At 37.6% G+C, this 27,640-nt stretch overlaps 1 protein-coding gene across 1 annotated transcript in view; it reads left to right on the top strand.

The window, feature by feature from the left end:
• Nucleotides 1–27,640, top strand: part of LOC121423493 — a 161,372-nt gene that overhangs the window by 31,846 nt on the left and 101,886 nt on the right. The window contains 25 exon segments of the mRNA XM_041618845.1: nucleotides 1,117–1,268; nucleotides 1,529–1,691; nucleotides 1,993–2,355; nucleotides 7,408–7,521; nucleotides 7,758–8,111; nucleotides 9,877–10,060; nucleotides 10,186–10,463; nucleotides 11,714–11,856; nucleotides 11,985–12,147; nucleotides 14,895–15,254; nucleotides 15,726–16,085; nucleotides 16,932–17,045; nucleotides 17,228–17,581; nucleotides 17,773–17,956; nucleotides 18,088–18,365; nucleotides 18,615–18,757; nucleotides 18,888–19,050; nucleotides 19,771–20,130; nucleotides 20,595–20,954; nucleotides 21,806–21,919; nucleotides 22,101–22,454; nucleotides 22,648–22,831; nucleotides 22,962–23,239; nucleotides 26,886–27,028; nucleotides 27,157–27,319. Of these exon segments, the coding sequence (XP_041474779.1) occupies nucleotides 1,117–1,268; nucleotides 1,529–1,691; nucleotides 1,993–2,355; nucleotides 7,408–7,521; nucleotides 7,758–8,111; nucleotides 9,877–10,060; nucleotides 10,186–10,463; nucleotides 11,714–11,856; nucleotides 11,985–12,147; nucleotides 14,895–15,254; nucleotides 15,726–16,085; nucleotides 16,932–17,045; nucleotides 17,228–17,581; nucleotides 17,773–17,956; nucleotides 18,088–18,365; nucleotides 18,615–18,757; nucleotides 18,888–19,050; nucleotides 19,771–20,130; nucleotides 20,595–20,954; nucleotides 21,806–21,919; nucleotides 22,101–22,454; nucleotides 22,648–22,831; nucleotides 22,962–23,239; nucleotides 26,886–27,028; nucleotides 27,157–27,319 (5,826 nt within the window).

Genomic DNA, 27,640 nt, shown 5'->3' with positions numbered 1-27,640 from the left:
TAGATTCTAGGTCTGAATCTGAAACACGTGCGCATGTTCATTCAGTTATCCAGTCTCAGATCACAATATCAAAAATTTTCTGCTCGTCCTTTGTGCTCGAATTATTAATAAAGGAAGATCCCCTTTCTCATCCCTTTCATGATTTATAAGACACGAATAGAGTGTCCAGTTTAAGGTCTAAATCTCGAATTTTTCCGCTCTTGCTTCGCGCTCGCATTATTTGATTGTTGAAATATGTAATGTCTTCCTAAGTGCTAAGTGCAAACACTCTTTAAAAGGCACTTTTCGATCAGTTCAAAACGTATACAAACTTCTGCTCGTGCATTATTAATGTAGGAAGATCCCCTCTTCCTCATCCTTTTCATGATTTACAAAATATGAATAGAGAGTCCCGAACGTTCTAGGTCTAAAACTATATTTTTTTTCGCTCGCCCTTCGCGCTCGCATCAATTGTTTAGTTATATAGCTATCATGTTCATGATTACAAGAATTGATTAAAGTTTTCCATTCTTTATGTAGAAATGTAAAAAAAAATTCAGTTCGCGCTTTGCGCTCGCACTATTTGATTCGAAGTATATAACGTTTTCATGGCTAGCTGCAAGCAGTCTTTAACAGGTAGGCCTACCTTTCCCATCATTTCGAAACGCGTATCAACAATTTCTGCTCGCGCTTCGCGTTCGTAGTAATTATTGCAAACACATCTTTATTTTCAGAATGTTCTAATTTGAGGAAAAAATACATACAATTTAAAAAAATTGCTCCCGCTTCGCGGTCGCATTTTAAAAAGGGATTGTGATATATATTTATGATGATTTAAAGAATAAAGCTAAGAAGTGACTAAAATGACTACCCCCTTCAAAGAAACAAAAAAATCATCTTCGAGCGGCCGATCGGGGATAATATGGCTGAAAAAAAATTCGGACCCCTCCCCCATTGGCGAAGGCTGGATCCGCCCCTGAAAGAAAAGAAACATTGCCCCCCTCGATCCTTACACATTGAATCGTATCTTCTATTTTTGAAATCCTACAGTTACTTAACGGCAATAGCTTCACTGTTCTGAATGCAAACTTCTAATTCAGATTTCGACTTCATGCTTTATTGTACTTATGTTTGCAGGTACTATTTCGAATGATCTCCAGAAAGCTTTGGTCCATCTTATCGATCACGACACATGCCACAATCTCTACCATCTCTATAGTGGATACAGTATCGTAGAAGAGGCAGAAATTTGTGCTGGATACATTGAAGGTGGAATAGATTCGTGCCAGGTAAGATTAATGTACAGCTTTAAAGGCATATTATTTTCCAAGTCGGATACTTGGATATCAGCAGTGACCTATACGTAACGTTGTTTCATAATATAAACAAGAAGAAATTATCTTTCGACCTGTAACATTCAATGAATGAATTTACTTTATTTTTGTAATGTCCAGTAACACTAAACTGATCTCATCCATTGTTCAAATGTATGAGCAAGAGTTGATTCATCAATATAATTATTGTAAATATGATTATTTTGATATCTTAGGGTGACAGTGGAGGACCGTTAACTTGTCAGGGTTCTGATGGCCGCTGGCATCTGGTAGGATCTACGAGTTGGGGTGTAGGATGTGCTCAGCCTAACTACCCAGGGGTCTACGCCAGGATCTCCCAGTACACAGACTGGATTATGGATAATCTAGGAGATGATAGTAATAAAATATTTCATAAGTTTTATAAGCGTTGCATGTAACGTGAGATATATGGATTTAAAGGTCTATTGCTCATTTATCATGAATACTGATGACAGGTCATCTGTTATACTTGAGAACTATGTGTCACAATTACATGGAGCCACATAGACTCAAGAATTAGCTTATCTATACAGTTCCTTGCACCACATTTAACATTTTCCTTTTATAGTCATATAATATTATGCCTATTACAGGTAGAACGATGAAAAAAATCTACTAAACATTCGATCTACACCTTTTGTATTTTTTTCTAATTCAGATGGTGAAGGAAATGATGACGTTGAAGAGTTTGACTTTGGTCAGACTGTGATGATCGTTTCGCCAAATTTTCCCAACAACTATGGAAATAATGCAAGGATGGAATGGCTTGTATCTGGTCCAGAAGATTCTCAGATTGTGGCCATCTTTAACTCCTTTGAATTAGAATATAGATATGATTTCTTATATATCGGTTCGGGTCTTGATTCAACCGATCAAACTTCACGGCTTGAGAGACTAACGGGTTATGATCTACCTGGAGACGTGTTGTCTGTTAACAATGAGATGTGGTTGACTTTTACTTCAGACGGCTCCGACACACGACAGGGATTCTCTTTAGAAATATCAGCTCTTAATATTTCAGGTATTGGCACTAATCATAAATCCATAAATTATATATTGATGCATGAATAATAATAATAATAATAACTCTTATTTACCCAGGGTAGCCACTCTCAGCTGTGAGGTGTTCTTCCAGCGGGCCATGCATAACATAATATGTTATTACTTCCCTTCTCCGTTCGCTACGTCGAGCGCCTGACAAGAAGGCAGAAAGTCCCATTTTTATAAGTCTTTGGTATGACTCGGCTGGGGATCGATATATTAAAGTATGAATAAATATTCACGTCATCTTATTTTAATTGAAAAAAATACTCGATTACAAACAAACAAACAAAGAATTTTGGCTGGAAATAACCGTGTACAAGGAGAAATTGTACATGTTAAAAGAAGAAAATTACGCGCATACATAATGTGAGAGGAATACGAAAGAACAGACCGAAACAGAATAAGTAAAGACACAAAGTGATCAAGAAACCTTTTACTTGAAATGAATTTGGATATAATTTCAATTGAACATAAGACGCTGAGCCACGATACACGATTTGAGGCAAATCACTAATCATGGCTTATTCCTATAATCTTGCCTCGGTAAATTCTTGCCTCTAAATTCTCACATTTCTTTAAAAGTAAAGATCAAGGGATTTTCAACAGTCTAACTCCTGACCTCAATTCCACCTCTTCTACTTTGGACATCTTATGCCTTACCCGATCTCCTGATGAGATTCTGTCTTAATTTCGAAAATCTCCCCCCAAGTCATGTCAATTGGATCCTATACCTGCTAAGTTACTAAGGATTGTTCATCCACGCTCGCTCCTATTCTTCTTTACCTTGTTAACTTAAGTTTAGAGCAGTCGCATGTACGTCCACCACTTTTAAAGAAACCTTCTCTTGATCCTGATTCTCTCCAAAATTACCGACCGGTTTCTAACTTACCCTTCCCCTTCAAAGTCCTTGAAAGGGTTGCTTGCTCTCGTCTTGCTGAATACTTTCACGACAATAATAAGATTCTGTTTCAATCTGCCTACAGACCCCACCACAGTGTGGAAATTAACCCTTCTTGTGAGCACCTCAAGGCTCAAATCGTATCCTCCAAGAGATGGACAGAGGGCGTGTGACTGCTTTACTCTTACTCGATCTATCCTCCGCCTTCTTAATAGGTTCATGCTTCGACACAGTAAACCATACCCGTAGGCGGATCCAGGGGGGCCCGCCCCCCCCCCCCATTGGCGGAGCAAAAAAAAGAAAAAAGGGAAAAAGAAAGGAAAAAAGAAGGAAGGGAAAAGAGGAGAAAATAAGAAAGGCAAACATAGGAGGAGGAACATGATTGAATAAAATAACGTGAGGGGAAGACTATGAAAATAATTTTTTGAAAAATCTATTTGTTAGGATATAAAATTTTCGCTCGCGCTTCACGCTGTTATTTTCTTTTAGGGGATTTGCATATCTTGTTCAATATGGAGCTTGAAATATCAAACTTTGAAGTCAGTATACAAAACATATTTCAGCTGGGAAATTGAACTTTCATTATTTGGTTTGATTTACAAATCGATTTTCAAAAAAGTGTTCTGTAAAAATGTTTCTGTTATGGTGTGATTATTATCATTTTCTGCTTGCGCTGCGCGTTCGCAAAATTTAATTTGTCAGGTACCTATTATTTTCCTGTATTCCATAAAGTTCTCAAAAAGTTCCCTATTCAGGTCAGATTGTCAAAACGTATCAGCTAGCGCTGCACGCTAGCGTTTTGATTAGTGAGTTATGTATATCCCAATATTAATTCTAAATCAAACCACTTTGATGACAGTTTATCAAAAATTTCGGCTCCCGATTTCCGCTCGCATTGATAGATATCATGCATTTTATGCATAATTACAAAAGTGCTTTAAATGTCCAGTTTTCAGGCCATAATATTAACAGATTTCGCGCTCTCATGCTTAGGAAGAGAAATAGGAAGATAGTCATCATTTTCTTATGATGACATAATGCCCTTATAGAATGTCCCGGTCCTATGTAAAAACTCAAAGTAATAATAATAAAATACATCAGCTCTTTTTCAACTGTCATCCATCACGATTCACAATTTTCCCAAAAAGTGTTTGCAATATACAGAGCTTAAATTGACCCTTTGTTAGATCAGAATATCATATATTTTTAGCTCGCGCTTTGCGCTCGCTTCATTGATTTTCATGATAAGAAAGGTACTTAGAATACCCAAATTCTAGGTCGAAATCTAAAACACACGTTAATTTAGATACGCAGATTGTTCTTTATTTAAATCATTATCCAGTTTCAGATCACAATATCAAAAAGTGTCTGCTCGCGGATAAATAACTTATCCTTTTCATGATTTACAAAACATGAATAGTGTCCAGAATTTTTCCGCTCGCGCTTCGTGCTCGCATCAATAAAGTTTAGTTTATATACTTAGAGTCCTTCCAAGATTACAAAAAGTGCTTAGCATTTCCATTATTCAGATAAAAAAGGTCAAAATTTTTCAGCTCGCGCTTCGCGCTCGCAATATTTGAATGATGAAATATGTAACGTCTTCATGGCTAAATGCAAGCAGTCCATAACAGGTACAATTTCGAGCAGTTCAAAAAGTTTACTAAAATTTTCTGCTCGCGCTCTGCGCTCGCATTATTAATGTAAGGAAGATCCCCAGTGGCGTAGCTAGGATTTTTTTCCCGGGGGGGGGGGCACTGGGGGTCCTTGCTTTTTCAGGGGGGGGGGGCACCGGCCATTTTTCCGGTGTGTGTGTATGTGTCCACAAGGGCGGATCCGACTTTCGCCAATAGGGGACGGGGCCCGAAATTTCTCTTCACCTATATCAGTCACTTGTTAGTTTTATTCTTATAAAACAACATAAACATAAAATAATCTCATAAGCCTTATAAAGAGTGCGAGCGCGAAGCGCGAGCGATTTTTTTAACTTTAATGTATTTTTTTCCTGAAAATTAATTTTCTGGGCAATGTTATGTGTGATCCTGAACAAGATTCGTATGTACCCCCAAGCGCGAACAGAATTTTTTATCAACTGTTCTAGCATTATCGAAAAGGGACCTGTTAAGGACTGCTTACAGTTACCCACGGAGACGGTATATATTACAATAATGCGAGCGCGAAGCGCGAGCAAATTTTTTGACATTCCGACCTTAAAAAACAAATGGTCATTCTAAGCCTTTTTGTATTAATTAATGGGATAGGTATGTAACTGAACAATTGATGCGAGCGCGAAGCGCGAGAGGAAGAAAATCGAGATTTTAGACCTAAAAGCGGGACACTCTATTCGTATTTTGTAAGTCATAAATATGATATAGTCAATTGGGTATCATTAATGATGCGATCGTGAAGCGTGAGCAGACAATTATTGATATTCTGATGTAAAACTGGATAATTTAAGTACATTTTAAATACAGTAAAGAACATGCACGCTCAGTCGCGCATGTTTTATATTTAGACCTAAAATCTGGGCATTCTGAATACATTTGTTTAATGGAACATTATGGAATACACATAGACAATATGAACTTGGCAAATCAAACAATGTGACCACGCAGTGTGAGCTTAAAATGCTGATATGTAGACCATAAAACGGACATTTTACAGAGCACTTAAATTTGTAAATGAAAAAGAAATAAGTAATGAAAGCTCGATGTCCGAGCTAAAATATGTTTTGCATATTGATTTCAAAACTTGCTCCACATCAGCCTATTGAGCAAGATATGAATCCCATCGAACAGGCAATTATGGCGCGAAGGGGGCGCGAAGCGCCAGTAAAAATGTTATTTAGTAACATGAAAAGATTTTTTCTTAAATTGCAAGTCTTCCCCTCACATTATTTCATTCACTCGTCTTCCTCCTCTTATTTTCCTCTTCTTTTTTCTTCTGTCTTTCTCCTTCTTTTCCTTTTTCTTTCTTCTTTCTCCCTTTTTTCTTATCTTTTTTTTGCTCTGCCAATTTTTTCTGGGGGTGCACGCCAAATCTCAGGGGGGGGGGTACGTGCCCCCCAGCCCCCCCCCGTAGCTACGCCACTGAAGATCCCCACTAATACCAATCCTTTTCATGATTTACAAAACTAATTGAATAGAGTGTCTTGCTCAGTAGGTCTAAATCTCGAATTTTTTGCTCACGCTTTGTGCTCGCATGTTTAATTATATACCTATTCTGTTAAACAAAACGTGCTAAGAATTTCCATTCCTTATTAGGTAAAAGTGTTCGCGCTCGCATTATTTGATTTTTAAAAATGTGTAACGTCTTCATATATGGCTAATTGCAAGCGAGTATTTAACAGTATAGTGAGTGATTGTATTACGTCCCGACCGGCCTTTTCCATCACTTCATTTCTGCTCACTCTTTACGTTCGTAGTAATTATTAACTTGCACATCTTTTTTTTCAGGAAGAAAAACATTTCCCAGAATGTTCAAAATTTTCAGAAAAAGTACATGAGATTTCAAAAAAATTTAGCTCTCGCTTCGCGCTCGCTTTATATAAATAAGGGTTATGGTATTATACATTAAAAAGTGACCATTAGGACTACCCCTTCAAAGAAACAAAAAATCCCGGCAAAAATCATATTCGAGCGGCCGATCGGGGAAAATATGCCCTGAAAAAATTCCGGCCCCCCTATTGGCGAAAGCTGCATGGATCCGCCCCTGCATACTATTTTGCTGAATACTTTAAGTTCGTTTAGTTCATTCTAAATTTATTTAAATTTGCGGCAAGTGATATCCGTCACGAAATTGACTACCATATTTACGCTGACGACATTCAACTTATTATTTCTTTTGATTTAACTCAGCAAGCAGCTGATAATGCTATTCGTCGTCTTCAATTGGCAATTTGCATGGCGCTTTACAAGTCTCATTATTATTATTATTATATTTCACATCTCAAAAGCATTAAACTTCTTTTGTGTCTCTTTTTAGAATCAAGATTTAAGAAAAAAAGAATCATAAAGACTAAAAGAACGATTACGAAAAATATGAAATACAGAAAACGTACACGTATAGCCGAGCAGACATTTCAGATGTCATTATTCATAGCAAGTTAGAAACTCATCATATCCTTCTTTCTAGATAATTCAACTGGTGATTGTGACTTCATGTGTGGTGATGGTAGCTGCTTGGATTCTAATGACGTATGTAACGGTGAAAACGATTGCTCGGATTTCTCCGATGAAGATTTATGTCGTAAGTATGAAGAATGACTGTAACCTTAAAAAAAGTCAATTATTTTTCCTTTTGATTCCCCCTACGATAACAATGAGACAACGCTTATGATGACCTCGACTATTTTGAAACACATTTCCACCTCAATCTACAACGATCTTGTTCTTCATTTTTCCTGCTTTATGTATTTACTGTGTTATTCTTTTTATTACAATTCATAAGATATTTTGTGTGATTTATTAAACTCCGTTTAACAGCTCAGTGCACCGATCTTCAATTTTCAACCTGTGAAGAAGTACTCTCCTACGATCGGACTTACTTCCCAAACCCATCAGCCCAAGACCGTGATACCGCAATCAGTTTGATTGAAGGAACAAGCATCGTGGAAGAATGTCATGAAGACTTTCTGCTTCTCTTCTGTGGTATGCTTTTTGCTGACTGTCCCCATGGAGGTCCTTCTAGACGCCCTTGTAAGACGCTTTGTGAGGAAGTCACAGATGCATGTCAAGTATCTTACAACATATTGATGGATAAAGACTGGCCCATTGATTGCAATCAATTAAGTGATGAAGGGAATGTTGAAGAGACATACTGTAATGGCGGAGAGGGAGGTAAGTGTAGAGCCCGGGGGAGGGGGGCATTTCCATGCAATCACGAGTCGATACCATGCGCTACCATGGGGTCTCGAAAAGCACCCTAAACACGTAATTTCCATATTCTGAAAATGCACCCCGTAACAAGTATTGGCGTGTGAAACCCTACCCAGAATAAGTATTGGAAACAGAACCGTTCTTGGCAAATATTGGCTTGAAATGATCCCCTAAACAAGTACAGGAATCTTATAATATTACGGGTCCTTCGGTCGTCGGCTTTACACTATTTGGTTTACGACCCCACCTACACCTCGCACAATCAGACTCTAACACGAAGTGTTGGGGCAAAAAGGACATCCTTTATAAAACATTTTCATTTTGTTCTATCATCCTCGCAACCCTAAATACGTAATTTTCCTAGTGAAATACCCTTTTTGTCTCACCTGCATAGCAGAGTGAGGCTATAGGCGCCGCTTTTCCGACGGCGGCGGCGTCGTCAACATCAAATCTTAACCTGAGGTTAAGTTTTTGAAATGACATCATAACTTAGAAAGTATATGGACCTAGTTCATGAAACTTGGCCATAAGGTTAATCAAGTATTACTGAACATCCTATTAGAGTTTCATGTCACATGACCAAGGTCAAAGGTCATTTAGGGTCAATGAACTTAGACCATGTTGGAGGAATCAACATCAAAATCTTAACCTGAGGTTAAGTTTTTGAAATGTCATCATAACTTAGAAAATATATGGACCTAGTTCATGAAACTTGGACATAAGATTAATCAAGTATCACTGAACATCCTGCATGAGTTTCACGTCACATGACCAAGGTCAAAGGTCATTTAGGGTCAATGAACTTTGGCCGAATTGGGGGATCTGTTGAATTCCAATCATAACTTTGAAAGTTATGGATCTGATTCATGAAACTTAGACATAATAGTAATCAAGCATCACTGAACATTTTGTGCAAGTTTCAGGTCTCATGATTAAGGTCAAAGGTCATTTAGGGTCAATGAACTTTGGCCGAATTGGGGGTATCTGTTGAATTACCATCATAACTTTGAAAGTTTATTGGTCTAGTTCGTTTAACTTGGACATTAGAGTAATCAAGTATCACTGAACATCCTGTGCGCATTTCAGGTCACATGACCAAGGTCAAAGGTCAATGAACTTTGGCCGAATTGGGTGTATCTGTTGAATTACCATCATAACTTTGAAAGTTTATGGATCTGATTCATGAAACTTGGACATAAGAGTAATCAAGTATCACTGAACATCTTGTGCGAGTTTCAGGTCACATGATCAAGGTCAAAGGTCATGTAAGGTCAATGAACTTTGGCCATGTTGGGGTTTTTTGTTGAATAACCATCATATCTCTATAAGTTTATTGGTCTAGTTCATAAAAAGTGGACATAAGAGTAACCATGTATCACTGAACATCTTGTGCGAGTTAGAGTAGTTTTCAAAGTCAGCACTGCTGCTATATTGATTCGCGTGATGCAGGTGAGACGGCCAGAGGCATTCCACTTGTTTCATTATTTTTGTGTTTTTGACACCAAATCACGTTATGTATGTAACATGCCCTATCGTGAAAAAGACATCTTTTTTACGTGTTTTTTGGGTCGCGCATGGTATCCACTCGTCAATGTAAGTGGCTCCCCCGGGGTGTAGAGGGATCCATATCTTAAAGATCGAATACTGTTCATCTAAGCTTTGAATTGAAAGGACCATTTTGTGCTTGTTAACATAAATGGGCAATCTTCTTTTATTTTTCTCGCAGATCTAACGGAGGAATCCGTGTGCGGTACTCGTCCAGCTGTAGATGACTATCAGTCTAGAATAGTGGGAGGAGTCAATGCTGAACTAGGAGAATTCCCATGGATTGCTTCTGTTCGGATGGGAGGTTACTTCTGTGGTGGTACTCTGATCAGCAATCAATGGGTCTTGACTGCAGCCCACTGCGCGTAAGTACTTTATGTCAGTTTTACTATCCAGGAATGTTTAAAAAAATGATTAATTTAGCTATTCTTGGTACTTCAGCAGTAACATGATAAATATAGTGTTGTTATTTAAATTTCTTTTTGTCCAGAGATGGAATGGTAGCCAGTGATTTCACCATCACCCTCGGAATTCGCCATTTGTCAGATAACCATGAGCATAAGGAGGTAAGAGGAGCTGACGAAGTCATCATGCATCCAAATTACGGCGCTATTAATGGAATAGCAAATGATATCGCACTTCTTCACCTATCCGAACCTATAGAATTCACTGACTATGTAAGACCTGCTTGCTTAGCTACTCTACAAAACGAGACGATGGCATACAGACGGTGTTGGATCGCAGGATGGGGAACTACGTACTCTGGAGGTAAGCTTTTTATTTTGGATTATCTACATGACTTCCACTTTCGTCGCCACCATACATTAACTAGTTCCTTCAAGGAAGACATAATATTAAGACTGATAGAAAGATAAATATAATTTGTTTAAAATCCAAGACTTGTATTTATTTCAACTAGGACAGTTTATGTACAACTATAAAAACGACATGATTCCCTCCGTATTCCACGATATGTTTCTTCAAAATAACAGTTATCATACATATCCTACCAGACATGGCGATCACTTTCATCTATCAATGCTAAGAACTATTTTTGCTCAAAGTACTTTCATTTTTACAGCTCCAAAATTTTGGAGCTCTCTCCACAATGATATTCAACAGGCCCCCTCCATTAACTCCTTTAAGAGAAAATTAAAGGTATTTTTGTTAGTATCCTACAAACGAAGTTGATTTGTTTGTAGGTCCTGATTATCTTGTATCCATCTTGTATTTAACACTAAATTTTCCTTTATCACCCGGGTATCAATCCCAAATCTGTGTTTTCATGCTAGCGCTCTCGTTGATCCATGTTCAAATTTTGTTCTCCCCCCCTCTCTCTCCCTCTCCCTCTATCGGTCAGCCTAATTCTTTTTTCTCTCTCTCTCTCCTCCATCCTCTAATATGTCACTATATTGTTTTCTTTGTTCGCGTGTCTGTATGTGTGTGTGTCTTTGATAATACATGTCCCATATTTTTGTCACCTTATTTCCATTTTTTGCTATCATTTCCTTTCTTACTCTAAAATAGTTTTTCCTATTATATTTATCACATTTTACTTTCCCATTTTTATGATATTGTATATTCGTTCAGCCGAATGAATTTCCATATTTACTTAATTTTTATTGCTTTGTCTTGTCTTAATTGCTTTATATAAATTATTTATTCAACTAGCTATAGGGGATCCACGCTCTACAAGCAATGCTTTTTTAGTGGATCCCCTCATTTCCATATACGCTTTTTTATACAAGCGTTTGTTATATAATTATGCTAAGTTAAAAATTATTTTGTATTTGTACTTTGATTTGTATTTGCATTCGATTTATATTTGTTTTGGAAATGAAATAAACCTCTTGAATCTTGAAATCTTGAATCTTAAAGAACAACTGTATATGATACTGAAAATAGCACATTTTCCTTCTTTCGAAGGCAGCTTCTGTTTGATTAACCTCCGTTTAATCTACTTTGATCAACTTTCAGACTATGGCTTTGAAAATAATGTTGATTTTCTTTTTCACCAGGGTCGATTTCGGATGATCTCCAAAAAGCTTTGGTCAATCTCATTCATCATGACGTTTGCTCTGAGCTGTATGGTGTTTCCAGCATTGTAGAAGAAGCAGAGATATGTGCTGGATATGTAGAAGGTGGAATAGATTCATGTCAGGTATATCCATATGTTTAATATGTTTTTGCTTTTCTACATAGACTTTTAAAATTTTCAATGTCATCTTTCGACTTGTTATAGTGCTTGGACTAACTCATCATTGTGTTTTTCTATGGCAAAAAACCTAGGGTGACAGCGGAGGACCGCTTGCCTGTGAAGGTGCTGATGGTCGCTGGCATCTTGTTGGTGCTACTAGTTGGGGTTATGGATGTGCTCTACCTGATTACCCCGGAGTTTATGCCAGGATATCCCAGTACACTGACTGGATAATGAATAACATGCAAAACGAAGGTAATTAACGGTTCTATATAATTTACGGATAAGGGGACATTGAATTGAAAGAATTGAAATTGTAAAACAAAAGAATTGAAATTGACATGTTTTCATCGATATTCATATTCTTTTACAACTGCATTTCCGTTGCATTGATATTTGTTTGCTGCTGAACGTCAGAACGTAGGGTCTATTGTCAGAATGGTAACATTGCCAATTCCTCCACTGCATATCGTCCACTCACAACATGGTCTACGCCTTCATTTAATCTAACGCCATTCCGCCCATCTACATTTCGTCTAACAACCATTTGGTCCAATAACCATTTAGTCAAATCATCACTTCGTCTAATCACTAGTTGGTCTATGATCATTTCATCTCATAAACAGTTGGCATAATATTCGCTTTATTTCATTCATTTTGCCAAAATCACACCCTGTCTATATTACACCAACTGGTAAATGGACTAAAAGGCTATTTGACCAACTGGTTAGTAGACAAAATGGTGAGTCGACGAAATAGCAATTAGACCATGTGTATATTGGATGAACTGAGGAACTGGTACACCAAACGATTGTAGACAAGTTGGCAATTTGACGAATTGCTATTAGACCAAATGAAAATATACCGTCAGATTGACCATCGACCATCAAGCTTGTGTTACCGTATAATAAAATCTCCTTTGTGAAGCCTGTAGCATGATAATGGGGATAACTGCATGCCAAGATCTGTTTAAAATTGCGATAGTGTCAGTCCAATTCTTTTCTTTTTTTCCCCAAAAGAAAGGACTGCAATGACCTTGAACCTTCAAGAGTAATCCCTTTCAGCAGCTTCAAAGCTATCCCGGGATGAAAACATTCTGTGTATCAGTGCAAGGTGCCATGGTGAAGTAATTTGAAATTTCACTTATATACATCAAAAGTGAATATGCACCATGCAAGTAAAAACTGCCTCTTGGTTTACAGCATAAGAGACCCAACAGGAGACTGCATCTCGCGGATGAATGGCAGCGCAGCCTCTCTCAATACAGCTGGGTTTGTTCCTATTACAACAGGTCCTGGTAGGTGATTTCAAATTTTGAGAAAAAAAGAGAACTTGTGTGCATCAGTGGTTGCTTTCGGTATAGCATATTTAAGGCTGTGATCTTGTCGTCAAATATATGTGGCAGGACCAATGGTAGGAGGAAAAGGTACAGCAAATAGATGATGATGAATTTTATGGAAGAGGGTACACTGAGCAAAAAGACGGCGTGTATAGAGACTATCCCATCGGAGTGTAGTCACAAGGGCTGAGGAAGATGTTGAGGTCTTGTGGTCACCTTGTACAAAGTGAGCAGCTGATCTTTGCACTTATTCAATTGAGCTACAATTGTAGCTGAATGTGGGTTCCATGCCTCTGATGCATATTCTAATTGTGGGCGGACCAATGCAGTGTAGGCTCTGGCTTTCACCTGTTTGGTACATGGTGACAGAGTCCTTCGGATAAGTCCTAAAGTACGACTTGATTTTTGTCTGATGTTTTTGCAATGCTTATTCCAACGTCAATCAGCAGTGATCGACACACCACTTGCTCTTGGTATAAGATCATTGCAGAGAGAGTAACCATAGAAGTCAGGCACACGTTTTCGAGTTATTGATAGAACTGCACACTTCTTCACATTGAAGTTCATCAACCAGGTTGAAGACCAATTGGATAGTTGCTGGAGATCCTGTTGAAAAATGTGATGGTCCGTACTTTTGGAAATCTCTCTATAAATTACACGGTCATCAGCAAATAGCCTCATACTTGACCTTATATGATCTTGGATGTCATTTATGAATAATAGAAATAGAGTCGGGCCGATCACGGAGCCTAATTGCGGCACTCCAGAAGTGACACTTTTCCATTGTGGCTTGGTTCCATCAACTACCACAGCTTGTCGTCTGTTGGTAACGACCAAATCGCTAACGTATTAGTGTTTTATCTGTTAAATAATGAGGTAATTTCTTTGATAAATTCAATTCCTGCATCTTTTTCCTACCCAAAGACACAAAGTGATATGGTGACACCGACTGTATTATAAATAGCATGCAAAACAAAGGTTATTAACGGTTCTACTATATAATTTACAGATATGGTGACATGTTTTATTAGATATTTATATTCTTTCATAACAGCACTTCCGTTGCATCGATATTTGTTTGCTGCTGAACGTCAGACTTGTAAATTTCCAATTCGTCTATTCACAGCATGCATGCCTACCTTCATTTAATCTAACGCCATTCCGCCCATCTACATTTCGTCTTACAACCATTTGGTCCAGTAACCATTTAGTCACATCATCACTTCGCCTAATTACCAGTTGATCTTTGATTATTCATCTCATAAACAGTTGGTATAATATTCGTTTTATTTCATTCATTTTTCCAAAAAATAACACCTTGTCTAATTAGACCAACTAGTAATGGCTATTGGATCAACTGGTTAGTAGACAAAATGGCAGGTGGACGAAATAGCAATTAGACCATGTGTATATTGCATGAACTGATAACTAGTAGACCAAATGACTGTAGACAAGTTGGCAATGGGACGAATTGGTATTGGACCAAATGAAAATGTACTGTCAAAATGACCTGCGATAGTGTCTATCCAATTCTTTTCTTTTCTTCTCCCAAAAGAAAGGACTACAAGGATGACCAAAGCGTTTACATATTAGTGTTTTATCTGATAAATAATGAGGCAATTTCTTTGACAAATTGAATTCCTGCATCTTTTTTCTATTCCAGGTGGTGAAAATGATGACATTGAAGAGTTTGACTATGGTCAGACTGTGATGATCGTTTCGCCAAATTTTCCCAACAACTATGGAAATAATGCAAGGATGGAATGGCTTGTATCTGGTCCAGACGATTCTCAGATTGTGGCCATTTTTAACTCCTTTGATCTAGAATATAGATATGATATCTTATATATCGGTTCGGGTCTTGATTCAACCGATCAAACTTCACGGCTTGCGAGACTAACAGGTTATGATCTACCTGGAGACGTGTTGTCCGTTAACAATGAGATGTGGTTGACTTTTACTTCAGACGGCTCCTACACACGACAGGGATTTTCTTTAGAAATCTCAGCTCTTAATATTTCAGGTAGTGGCATTAATCATAATCCATAAATTATTTGGCATTTTAATGTATGAATAAATGTTCATGTTATCTTATTGTAATTGAAAAAAAATTTACTTGATTTCATGCGAAGGATTTTGGCTAGAAATAACCGTCTACAAGGAGGAAGATATTTGTTGTAGCTCATGGAACATGTAAAAAGAAGAAAATTAACCTCGTACATGCGGCATAATATAATGTGAAAGGAGTACAAAAGAACAGGCCAAAACATAATAAGTAAAAACAAAATATCATATCTTTGCTATCGGACCATGCGAAGAGATATTTTTCCTGTTCTATCAATCTTGTTGATTAGAAAAATGGATAAAACCTAATCGAAAATTATGTGTAAATTGAAAATATACTTGGAATAATTTAACAGTGACTCGTCACAAAGAATATACACTTTAAGAATATCTATTAACTCACAGATGTCTTCTCATTATATTTTTTCAGATGAGGTCAATAGCACAGACATCAGCATGTTTGGATACGGTGAATCCTTGACAATCGTTTCACCTAACTATCCGGATACTTATCCTAACGACGCTAATGTGGAGTGGCTCGTATCTGGGCCAGCAAATTACCGGATTGTCGCCAAGTTTCACGCTTTCGAACTTGAATATCGCTACGACTACCTCAGAATCGGTTCCGGTTTAGATTCTCAAGATCCTTCAACTGAGTTGGCTAATTTGACTGGATACTCTTTGCCCGATGACGTTATTTCCGATAACAATCATATGTGGTTGAACTTTACATCTGATTACTCAGAGAGAAGGACCGGGTTTTTTATTCAAATCAGTGTGTTTGAAACTGGTAAGTATTATTTTCCATTATTTTGAATAGTTTGGGATAATTGTAAACGATAACTTGGGATTTTCCTGAACATCAGATGTAAAGCAAGGCTTTGAGAGACAACAAGCCTGGATGGATATGGTCTGTGAAGGCATCTCCCACAACATGCGAGAAAGTGAGGCTGGGAGTGAGGAAGCAAGGAAATGACTATTTTCCTAAGTGAACCCCCTTAATCAACGTGATACGATATCAAATAGGGCACTTAAAGTAGAAAACCGTTTGTATGTTTTCATTGAAACATGTCATTTCAAGTCTCATGGTATGCAGTAGCTGGACGTCCAGGAGACGCCATAGCTCAATAGGTAGAGCGGGGGTTTCGGATTCTGGTGACTCGGGTTCGATTCTCGCTTTAATATTCGCTAGTGTCCTTTGGTAAGGCATTAAAGCTCATTACCAGGTCCCTCGGAGAGGAACTTAATCCGTCGGTCTTCTAGCTGCTTGCTTACTTAGCATTCATGTTTTCTCAGCAATCAGGTTAAAAAAAATCCCCATCACCACTATTGCAATGGTGTTTGTGTGCAAGGAACATAGCCACTGATAAAGAAATTCGTCACTGCAAATTTACATTGAACCTTAAAGCACTATAAACAGATTGCAATGAAGGGGCACTATCAAGATAATTTGCCATTTTCAATAATATTAAGTTTTCTTTTAATATTTCTGCTTATAGACGTATAGGTTTTACTTTCATGTCATAAGATATACTGTAGGTAGTGGACTGATATTTTCCTCTTTTTTGTGTTCGATTGGCTACTGTGACTACCCCTGGCAGCGCGGGTAACAACTTTTATTGTCTCTTTTCCACAGATAATTCTACCAACGAATGTGATTTCATGTGCAATGATGGCAGCTGTTTGGGATCTAAAGATGTGTGCAATGGTGAAAATGACTGTGCCGACTTTTCCGATGAAGATTTATGTCGTAAGTATCTTTCCGAAAAAATGGAATTCGTCGTCGTTCTGTCAAATTTCGTTGCATTTTGCATAATCATGAAATTAACAAGCCATCAGATGTAAAATTTACAAGTTACAGAAATTCATTCCATTATTTATATGCAAGTTTCTGTTTACTAATATTTTTTTTGCATTTTGCATTCTTGACAGCACAATGCAGTGATGTCCTTTTCTCACGATGTGAAGCAGTGCTGTCATACAATAGGACTTACTTCCCAAACCCAACAGCCCAAGACCGTGATACTGCAATCAGTTTGATTGAAGAAACAACCGTCATGGAAGAATGCCATGAAGACTTTCTGCTTCTCTTCTGTGCTATGCTTTTTGCTGACTGTCCCCATGGAGGTCCTGCTCAACGTCCTTGCAAATATGTTTGTGAGGAAGTTTCAGAGGCATGTCAAGACTCCTTCCAAACAACAATAAATGCAGAATGGCCGATTGACTGTAACGAACTTAGTGATGAAGATAATGTTGAGGGGTCTTTCTGTGTTGGTGGAGAAGGCGGTAGGTATTTTTTCTTCAGTTTATATTCAGACATGACAAAAAGAAATCAGTCGTGTGTCACCATGGTCAAACAATGTTCACAATAATTTGTTTGATGGAAGCATTCACATGCTAAATGATTCATTTGTTTCTCAAGTACACAGACTTTTATAGATTAAGTGTGTTCTTCCGCTCTGTTCAAACTCCTTTAGATCTCACAGAGGAGTCTATATGCGGCACCCGTCCTGCTATAGATGACTATCAGTCTAGAATAGTGGGAGGAGTCAATGCTGATCTAGGGGAATTCCCATGGATTGCTTCTGTTCGGATGGGAGGTTACTTCTGTGGTGGTACTCTGATCAGCAATCAATGGGTCTTGACTGCAGCCCACTGCGCGTAAGTAGCCTACTTTAAGCCATTTACACTACCAAGGAATAATGATTTAAAAAATGATTAATCTAACTCTTCTTGGCACTTCAGCAGTAATGTGATAAATATTATGTTATTTAAATCTATTTTTTGTTCAGAGAAGGAATGGTAGCCAGTGATTTCACCATCACCCTCGGAATTCGCCATTTGTCAGATAACCACGAGCATAAGGAGGTAAGAGGGGCTGACAATGTCATCATGCATCCAAATTACGGCGATATTAATGGAATAGCAAACGATATTGCACTACTTCATCTATCCGAACCTGTAGAATTCACTGACTATGTAAGACCTGCTTGCTTAGCTACTCTACAAAACGAGACGATGGCATACAGACGGTGTTGGATCGCAGGATGGGGAACTACGTACTCTGGAGGTAAGTTTTTCATTTTGGGTTATGTACATTACTTGCACTTTTGTCGCCACCATACATTAACAAACTCTTTCATGGAAGACATAATATTAAGACTGATAGAAAGATAAAGAACAACTGTGTATATTACTGAAAATAGCACGTTTTCCTTCTTTTGGAGGCAGGTTCTCTTTGATTAACCTCTGTTTAATCTACTTTGATCAACTTTCAGACTATGGCTTTGAAAATAATGTTGATTTTCTTTTTCACCAGGATCGATTTCGGATGATCTCCAAAAAGCTTTGGTCAATCTCATTCATCATGACGTTTGCTCTGAGCTGTATGGTGTTTCCAGCATTGTAGAAGAAGCAGAGATATGTGCTGGATATGTAGAAGGTGGAATAGATTCATGTCAGGTATGTCTATATGTTTAATATGTTTTGCTTTTCTACGTAGACTTTAAACTTTTTTGAATGTCATCTTGTGATTTATCAGAATGCTTGGACTCATTCATTATTGTGTTATTCTATGGGTTAAAAAACTTAGGGTGACAGCGGAGGACCGCTTGCCTGTGAAGGTGCTGATGGTCGCTGGCATCTTGTTGGTGCTACTAGTTGGGGTTATGGATGTGCTCTACCTGATTACCCCGGAGTTTATGCCAGGATATCCCAGTACACCGATTGGATTATGAACAACATGCAAAACGAAGGTAATTAACGGTTCTACTATATAATCTCCAGATATGGTGACATGTTTTCTTAGATATTTATATTCTTTTATAACAGCACTTCCGTTGCAGCGATATTTCTTTGCTGCTGATCGAACGTCAGAATGTAGGGTCTATGGTCAGACTTGTAAATTTCCAATTCGTCCACTGCAACTCGTCTACTCACGACATGGTCTAAATTCATTTAATTTGACGCCATTCCGCCCATCTACATTTCGTCTTACAACCATTTGGTCCAATAACCATTTAGTCCCATCATCACTTCGCCTAATTACCAGTTGATCTATGATTATTCATCTCATACACAGATGGTATAATATTCGTTTTATTTCATTCATTTTGCCAGAAGAAAACACCTTGTCTAATTAGACCAACTAGTAATGGCTATTGGATCAACTGGTTAGTAGACAAAATGGTAGGTGGACGAAATAGCAATTAGACCATGTGTATATTGCATGAACTGATAACTAGTAGACCAAATGACTGTAGACAAGTTGGCAATGGGACGAATTGGTATTGGACCAAATGAAAATGTACCGTCAAAATGACCTGTGATAGTGTCTATCCAATTCTTTTCTTTTTTTCTCCCAAAAGAAAGGACTACAAGGATGACCAAAGCGTTTACGTATTAGTGTTTTATCTGATAAATAATGAGGTTATTTCTTTGATACATTTAATTCCTGCATCTTTTTCCTATTCTAGGTGGTGAAAATGATGACATTGAAGAGTTTGACTATGGTCAGACTGTGATGATCGTTTCGCCAAATTTTCCCAACAACTATGGAAATAATGCAAGGATGGAATGGCTTGTATCTGGTCCAGACGATTCTCAGATTGTGGCCATTTTTAACTCCTTTGATCTAGAATATAGATATGATATCTTATATATCGGTTCGGGTCTTGATTCAACCGATCAAACTTCACGGCTTGCGAGACTAACAGGTTATGATCTACCTGGAGACGTGTTGTCCGTTAACAATGAGATGTGGTTGACTTTTACTTCAGACGGCTCCTACACACGACAGGGATTCTCTTTAGAAATCTCAGCTCTTAATATTTCAGGTAGTGGCATTAATCATAATCCATAAATTATTTGGCATTTTAATGTATGAATAAATGTTCATGTTATCTTATTGTAATTGAAAAAAATTTACTTGATTTCATACGAAGGATTTTGGCTAGAAATAACCGTCTACAAGGAGGAAGATATTTGTTGTAGCTCATGGAACATGTTAAAAGAAGAAAATTACCCTCGTACATGCGGCATAATATAATGTGAAAGGAGTACAAAAGAACAGGCCGAAACATAATAAGTAAAAACAAAATATCATATCTTTGCTATCGGACCATGCGAAGAGATATTTTTCCTGTTCTATCAATCTTGTTGATTAGAAAAATGGATAAAACCTAATCGAAAATTATGTGTAAATTGAAAATATACTTGGAATAATTTTACTCGTCACAAAGAATATACACTTTAAGAATATCTATTAACTCACAGATGTCTTCCCATTATATTTTTTCAGATGAGGTCAATAGCACAGACATCAGCATGTTTGGATACGGTGAATCCTTGACAATCGTTTCACCTAACTATCCGGATACTTATCCTAACGACGCTAACATGGAGTGGCTCGTATCTGGGCCAGCAAATTACCGGATTGTCGCCAAGTTTCACGCTTTCGAACTTGAATATCGCTACGACTATCTCAGAATCGGTTCCGGTTTAGATTCTCAAGATCCTTCAACTGAGTTGGCTAATTTGACTGGATACTCTTTGCCCGATGACGTTATTTCCAATAACAATCATATGTGGTTGAACTTTACATCTGATTACTCAGAGAGAAGGACCGGGTTTTTTATTCAAATCAGTGTGTTTGAAACTGGTAAATATTATTTTCCATTATTTTGAATAGTTTGGGATAATTGTAAACGATAACTTGGAATTTTCCTGAACATCAGATGTAAAGCAAGGCTTTGACTTGAGAGACAACGAGCCTGGTTGGATATGGTCCGTGAAGGCATCTCCGACAACATGCGAGAAAGTGAGGCTGGGAGTGAGGAAGCAAGGAAATGACTATTTTCCTAAGTGAACCCCCTTAATCAACGTGATACGATATCAAATAGGGCACTTAAAGTAGAAAACCGTTTGTATGTTTTCATTGAAACATGTCATTTCAAGTCTCATGGTATGCAGTAGCTGGACGTCCAGGAGACGCCATAGCTCAATAGGTAGAGCGGGGGTTTCGGATTCTGGTGACTCGGGTTCGATTCTCGCTTTAATATTCGCTAGTGTCCTTTGGTAAGGCATTAAAGCTCATTACCAGGTCCCTCGGAGAGGAACTTAATCCGTCGGTCTTCTAGCTGCTTGCTTACTTAGCATTCATGTTTTCTCAGCAATCAGGTTAAAAAAAATCCCCATCACCACTATTGCAATGGTGTTTGTGTGCAAGGAACATAGCCACTGATAAAGAAATTCGTCACTGCAAATTTACATTGAACCTTAAAGCACTATAAACAGATTGCAATGAAGGGGCACTATCAAGATAATTTGCCATTTTCAATAATATTAAGTTTTCTTTTAATATTTCTGCTTATAGACGTATAGGTTTTACTTTCATGTCATAAGATATACTGTAGGTAGTGGACTGATATTTTCCTCTTTTTTGTGTTCGATTGGCTACTGTGACTACCCCTGGCAGCGCCGGTAACAACTTTTATTGTCTCTTTTCCACAGATAATTCTACCAACGAATGTGATTTCATGTGCAATGATGGCAGCTGTTTGGGATCTAAAGATGTGTGCAATGGTGAAAATGACTGTGCCGACTTTTCCGATGAAGATTTATGTCGTAAGTCTCTTTCCGAAAAAATGGAATTCGTCGTCGTTCTGTCAAATTTCGTTGCATTTTGAATAATCATGAAATTAACAAGCCATCAGATGTAAAATTTACAAGTTACAGAAATTCATTCCATTATTTATATGCAAGTTTCTGTTTACTAATATTTTTTTGCATTTTGCATTCTTGACAGCACAATGCAGTGATGTCCTTTTCTCACGATGTGAAGCAGTGCTGTCATACAATAGGACTTACTTCCCAAACCCAACAGCCCAAGACCGTGATACTGCAATCAGTTTGATTGAAGAAACAACCATCATGGAAGAATGCCATGAAGACTTTCTGCTTCTCTTCTGTGCTATGCTTTTTGCTGACTGTCCCCATGGAGGTCCTGCTCAACGTCCTTGCAAATATGTTTGTGAGGAAGTTACAGAGGCATGTCGAGACTCCTTCCAAACAACAATAAATGCAGAATGGCCGATTGACTGTAACGAACTTAGTGATGAAGATAATGTTGAGGGGTCTTTCTGTATTGGTGGAGAAGGCGGTAGGTATTTTTTTCTTCAGTTTATATTCAGACATGACAAAAAGAAATCAGTCGTGTGTCACCATGGTCAAACATTTGTTCACAATAATTTGTTTGACGGAAGCATTCACATGCTAAATGATTCATTTGTTTCTCAGGTACGCAGACTTTTATAGATTAAGTGTGTTCTTCTGCTCTGTTCAAACTCCTTTAGATCTCACAGAGGAGTCTATATGTGGCACCCGTCCTGCTGTAGATGACTATCATTCTAGAATAGTGGGAGGAGTCAATGCTGATCTAGGGGAATTCCCATGGATTGCTTCTGTTCGGATGGGAGGTTACTTCTGTGGTGGTACTCTGATCAGCAATCAATGGGTCTTGACTGCAGCCCACTGCGCGTAAGTAGCCTACTTTAAGCCATTTACACTACGAAGGAATAATGATTTGAAAATGATTAATCTAACTCTTCTTGGCACTCCAGCAGTAAGGTGATAAATATTATGTTATTTAAATCTATTTTTTGTTCAGAGAAGGAATGGTAGCCAGTGATTTCACCATCACCCTCGGAATTCGCCATTTGTCTGATAACCACGAGCATAAGGAGGTAAGAGGTGCTGACGACGTCATCATGCATCCAAATTATGGCGATATTAATGGAATAGCAAACGATATCGCACTACTTCATCTATCTGAACCTGTAGAATTCACTGACTATGTGAGACCTGCTTGCTTAGCTACTCTACAAAACGAGACGATGGCATACAGACGCTGTTGGATCGCAGGATGGGGAACTACGTATTCTGGAGGTAAGCTTTTTATTTTTTTTTTAAAAGAAAGATTTTATTCAAAATCAAACACGAAAGTAGTATAATTTACAGAAAATCATGAAGCGAACATGTTTACAACAACTGTACATGCGTACTATTATCTAATGATAAAACAAAATTATGATGTTTTTGATTGAGAACCCTTTCAATTTCACAATAGCGTTTCAATACATTCTTAAAAGAGCTAAAACACAACCGATCACCCTTACAACTTGTCGAAAAAATAAAATATTTAGAGTAAAGAATATAACAGTTTATGTTAGAGTATTGAGCTTTTTATTTCTTTTGATTCACATTACGCGAATCCTGTGTTTAAAAAATACCCCACCAGCTTATAACACAGGAACTCCATTGCCTTGCGTGTTGTGTCAATGGGAGCTCAGGTGGGGTATTTGAAACCCCAATTTCAGATTTTGGGAGAGCTCTCGTTTAAACTGGGGTGGGGTTCATCTGACTGCTGATAATGCCTGCGTGTTAGTCAATGGGATCTCAAGTGGGGTATTGACACCCCAATTTCAGTTTTTGGGGAAAGTTGCATTTCTCGCGTTTAAACTGGGGTGGGGTCGATTTAGTGACTGCTGCTGATAAGAGCCGATAACACCGATGCCTGCCACCACAACAGGCTGATGAACAGCATGGAGTGGGATTGCAGCTGTCCTTGTTACGTAATAGTATAAACAAACTCTTCAGAGCTTCCTGGCTGACATTAATCTTGGAAGAATGAATTTGTATTCTATTTGTTTCAGGACATTAGCATATCTAAAAACGATTCGGAATTTAGATGAAGATCGACATGAAATTTTGAACGATGCAAAATGACCCACAATTGCCGAAATAACAATAAGTTTTAAAAAATCACCCTCTCTCTTGCTCTCTCTCTCTCTCTCTTTCTGCCAGGCCTTATGAAGGTCACTTCTCTTTGGGGGAAGGTGGATTATCTGGGAGAGTGCGTGGTTGTTTACTTAAAGGGGAAGTTCACCCTGACATAAAGTTTATTGTAAAAAAAGCAGAAAAAATAATAAAAAATATTGCCGAAGGTTTGAGAAAAATTCATCAAATAATTAAAAAGTTATTAGAATTTCAATTATTTGATTTGTGACGTCATATGCGAGCAGCATTCCTACATAGCGAATGGTAAAAAATAAATGAAATGTTATTTTCTCAGAAAATTGAAAATGGTTTTCACTGTAACTTTTGTATATCAATAGACAAATCATTTCACACCCGATCATGAAAAGAAAACAAAATTAAGTCATCAGGAATCATACAAAATTTGAAATTCATACATTTTATATTACATAACACATGGGGCAGCTGCTCGCTTATGACGTCACAAATCTCACATTTTGAACTGTAATAACTTTCTTACTCTTTAACAGATTTTCCTCAAACCTTCACCAATATTTTTTCTGCTATTTTTACAACAAAGTTTTCTTCAGGGTGAACTTCCCCTTTAAGGATAACCATTCCTTGTTGATATCGGGATGGGGGGAGTGAAAGTAGCTTGGAATTTGAAATTGGGGTGTCAGATGAGATCCATTTTTAAACACAAAGTTTCGTAATGCAACTCAGCAAGCAGCTGATAATGCTATTCGTAGTCTTCAATTATGTATGATTGATGTTCACGACTGGATGCAAACCCATTCCTTGAAACTAAACTTAGATAAGTGTGAATTTCTTTTGTTTGGCTCTAAAGTGCAGCTCAACAAAATTGATGTCAATTCCTTTTCATTTTCTGGCCACACAATTCATTTGTCCCAAACTTGCCGTAATCTTGGAGTAAATTTTGATTCACACATGACGATGTCTTCCCAAATTTCAAATATCTGGAAATCAGTTCGGTATCATCTTCGCAATCTAGGATTTATCCGGAAATATTTATCTAAGTCCGCGACCGAAAAGATAGTACATGCCTTGATTTCCTCCCGCCTTGATTTTTGTAATACCCTTTTGTTTAATTTACCGCAGGCTCAGTTACATAAGCTTCAGAATGCAGCCGCTCGCATTGTCAAGTAAACGCTCACATATCGCTGCACTGGCTCCCTATAAAAAAAAACAGATTATCTTTAAGATTTTGTTACTTGCCTTTCATAGTATTCGTGGATCAGCACCACAATACAGTCTTTCATTTACCAATCACTACAGACCAGGCAGATCTTTGCGTTCATCCACCTCTGGCTTACTTGTCATTCCGAAAGTTTCAAAAACTTGGGGGGAAAGATCATTTGCTTTTGCATGCCCCACTTTGTGGAATAGCCTTCCTGAAGACATAAAAAAATGTACCTCTGTCGAAAGTTTCAAATATCTTCTAAAAACTTTGCTATTTAACTCTAAACTCTTTATGCGCCTTGAGCACTCTACAGAGTGGATTTGGCGCTTTACAAGTCTCATTATTATTATTATTATATTGTTATTAATCTACATGACTTGCACTTTTTTCGCCACAATACCAGTCGCGGATCCAGGGGGGGGACCAAGCCGGGCCCGACTCCCCCTATATTTTGGCAACCATATTTTAATTTGAGAGAAACTCTGAAAACAAAGAAGTACGAAGGAGGTATTATTTCCATGTTTTGATTTACGGCCTCGTACCGGCTGGTCCGATCCCCATAGGCGTGCACAATTGTTACCACATAAACTACAAGCCAGTACAAAAAAATATGAAATAATTATTTTTATTTATTATGAATAGAATATGTAAATTAATTCATGAAAAATATTATATGCATATTCAACACCCAATGCCACTTCAAATTTCCTTCTTTTTTTTCCAGATGTCATCTTTTTTTATTCAATTTCAAAGGTTTCCACAAAAAATTACTTGTGTATGTCTTTTCTTTTTTAGAATTTATTATGTATTTCTTAGTTTTTTCATCTTTTGTTTTTCATTGTTTTTTGCATTGGAAATCCTTACAGACCATTTAACAACTAAATCAAACCCTAAATTAATGAAACAGACCAATTAGAACGAAAAATATTAATCTTTTTATGAATTTCGTCACCCATAAACTTTGTACACAAACTTTGTGTAACACAAAGTATATAAAAGTTGGACACTTCATATCTTGCCATGTCGACATGTAACGTTTGTAAGTCGACTTGGCAAGATAAAATATCTCGCTATGATGACATATAACGTTTTATAAATCAACTTGTCAAGATACTGTATCTAGGTATAACTTCGCATCGGCGAGATAACTTATCTCGCCGTGACAACATGGCAAGATAAAGTATCTCGCCAAGTCGTCAAGTCAATGGCACTTTAAAGGCTCTGTAATTAGGACTACCCCTTCAAAGAAACATACAAAAATCAACTTTGAGCGGCCGATCTGGGCAAATGTGGATAATTTTTACCCCCCCATTGGCAAAAGCTGGATCCGCCCCTGAATACATTAACCTTATTCTAGCTCATTAACCTTACTCTAGCTTCATGGCAGACATGATATTCCGAGTGACGGAAAGTTAGTTTAGAAAAGCTGTATAAAACACTAAAAATAGCACGTTTTTCTTCTTTCGGAGGTAGGTTCTCTTCGATTAACCTACGTTCAATCTACTTGGATCAACTTTCAGACTATGGCTAAACATCAATGACAAAGTACAAACTGTTGATTTTCTTTTTCACCAGGATCTATTTCGGATGATCTCCAAAAAGCTTTGGTCAATCTCATTCATCATGACGTTTGCTCTGAGCTGTATGGTGTTTCCAGCATTGTAGAAGAAGCAGAGATATGTGCTGGATATGTAGAAGGTGGAATAGATTCATGTCAGGTATATCCATATGTTTAATATGTTTTTGCTTTTCTACATAGACTTTTAAATTTTTTAATGTCATCTTTTGACTTGTTATAGTGCTTGGACTAACTCATTACTGTGTTTTTCTATGGGAAAAAACCTAGGGTGACAGCGGAGGACCGCTTGCCTGTGAAGGTGCTGATGGTCGCTGGCATCTTGTTGGTGCTACCAGTTGGGGTTATGGATGTGCTCTACCTGATTACCCCGGAGTTTATGCCAGGATATCCCAGTACACCGATTGGATTATGAATAACATGCAAAACGAAGGTAATTAACTGTTCTTCAAGGTGACATGTTTTCTTTGATATTCATATTCTTAGTTTACAACAGCACTTATGTTGCATCGATGCTTTGTTGCTGCTTAATATTCGAACATAGGATTCATGGTCAGAATGGTACATTGAAGTTATTATGATTTGTCTTATTTTTGTAACGCTCTTTTGTAATGCTTGCTTCTCTGATGTTTCCCGTCTTTTTTTTGGGGGGGGGAGAAATTCTGTTATAATTTTTTTAGAACTAAAGTAATAATATTGACGATGATTGGTTGAGATTATAATTTTAATTATTGTATATTTGAAAAAAGTTCAT

The sequence above is a fragment of the Lytechinus variegatus genome, chromosome 1, assembly GCF_018143015.1.
Source record: "Lytechinus variegatus isolate NC3 chromosome 1, Lvar_3.0, whole genome shotgun sequence".
NCBI lineage: Eukaryota > Metazoa > Echinodermata > Echinoidea > Temnopleuroida > Toxopneustidae > Lytechinus > Lytechinus variegatus.
This window is presented reverse-complemented; position numbering and strand designations above follow the sequence as displayed.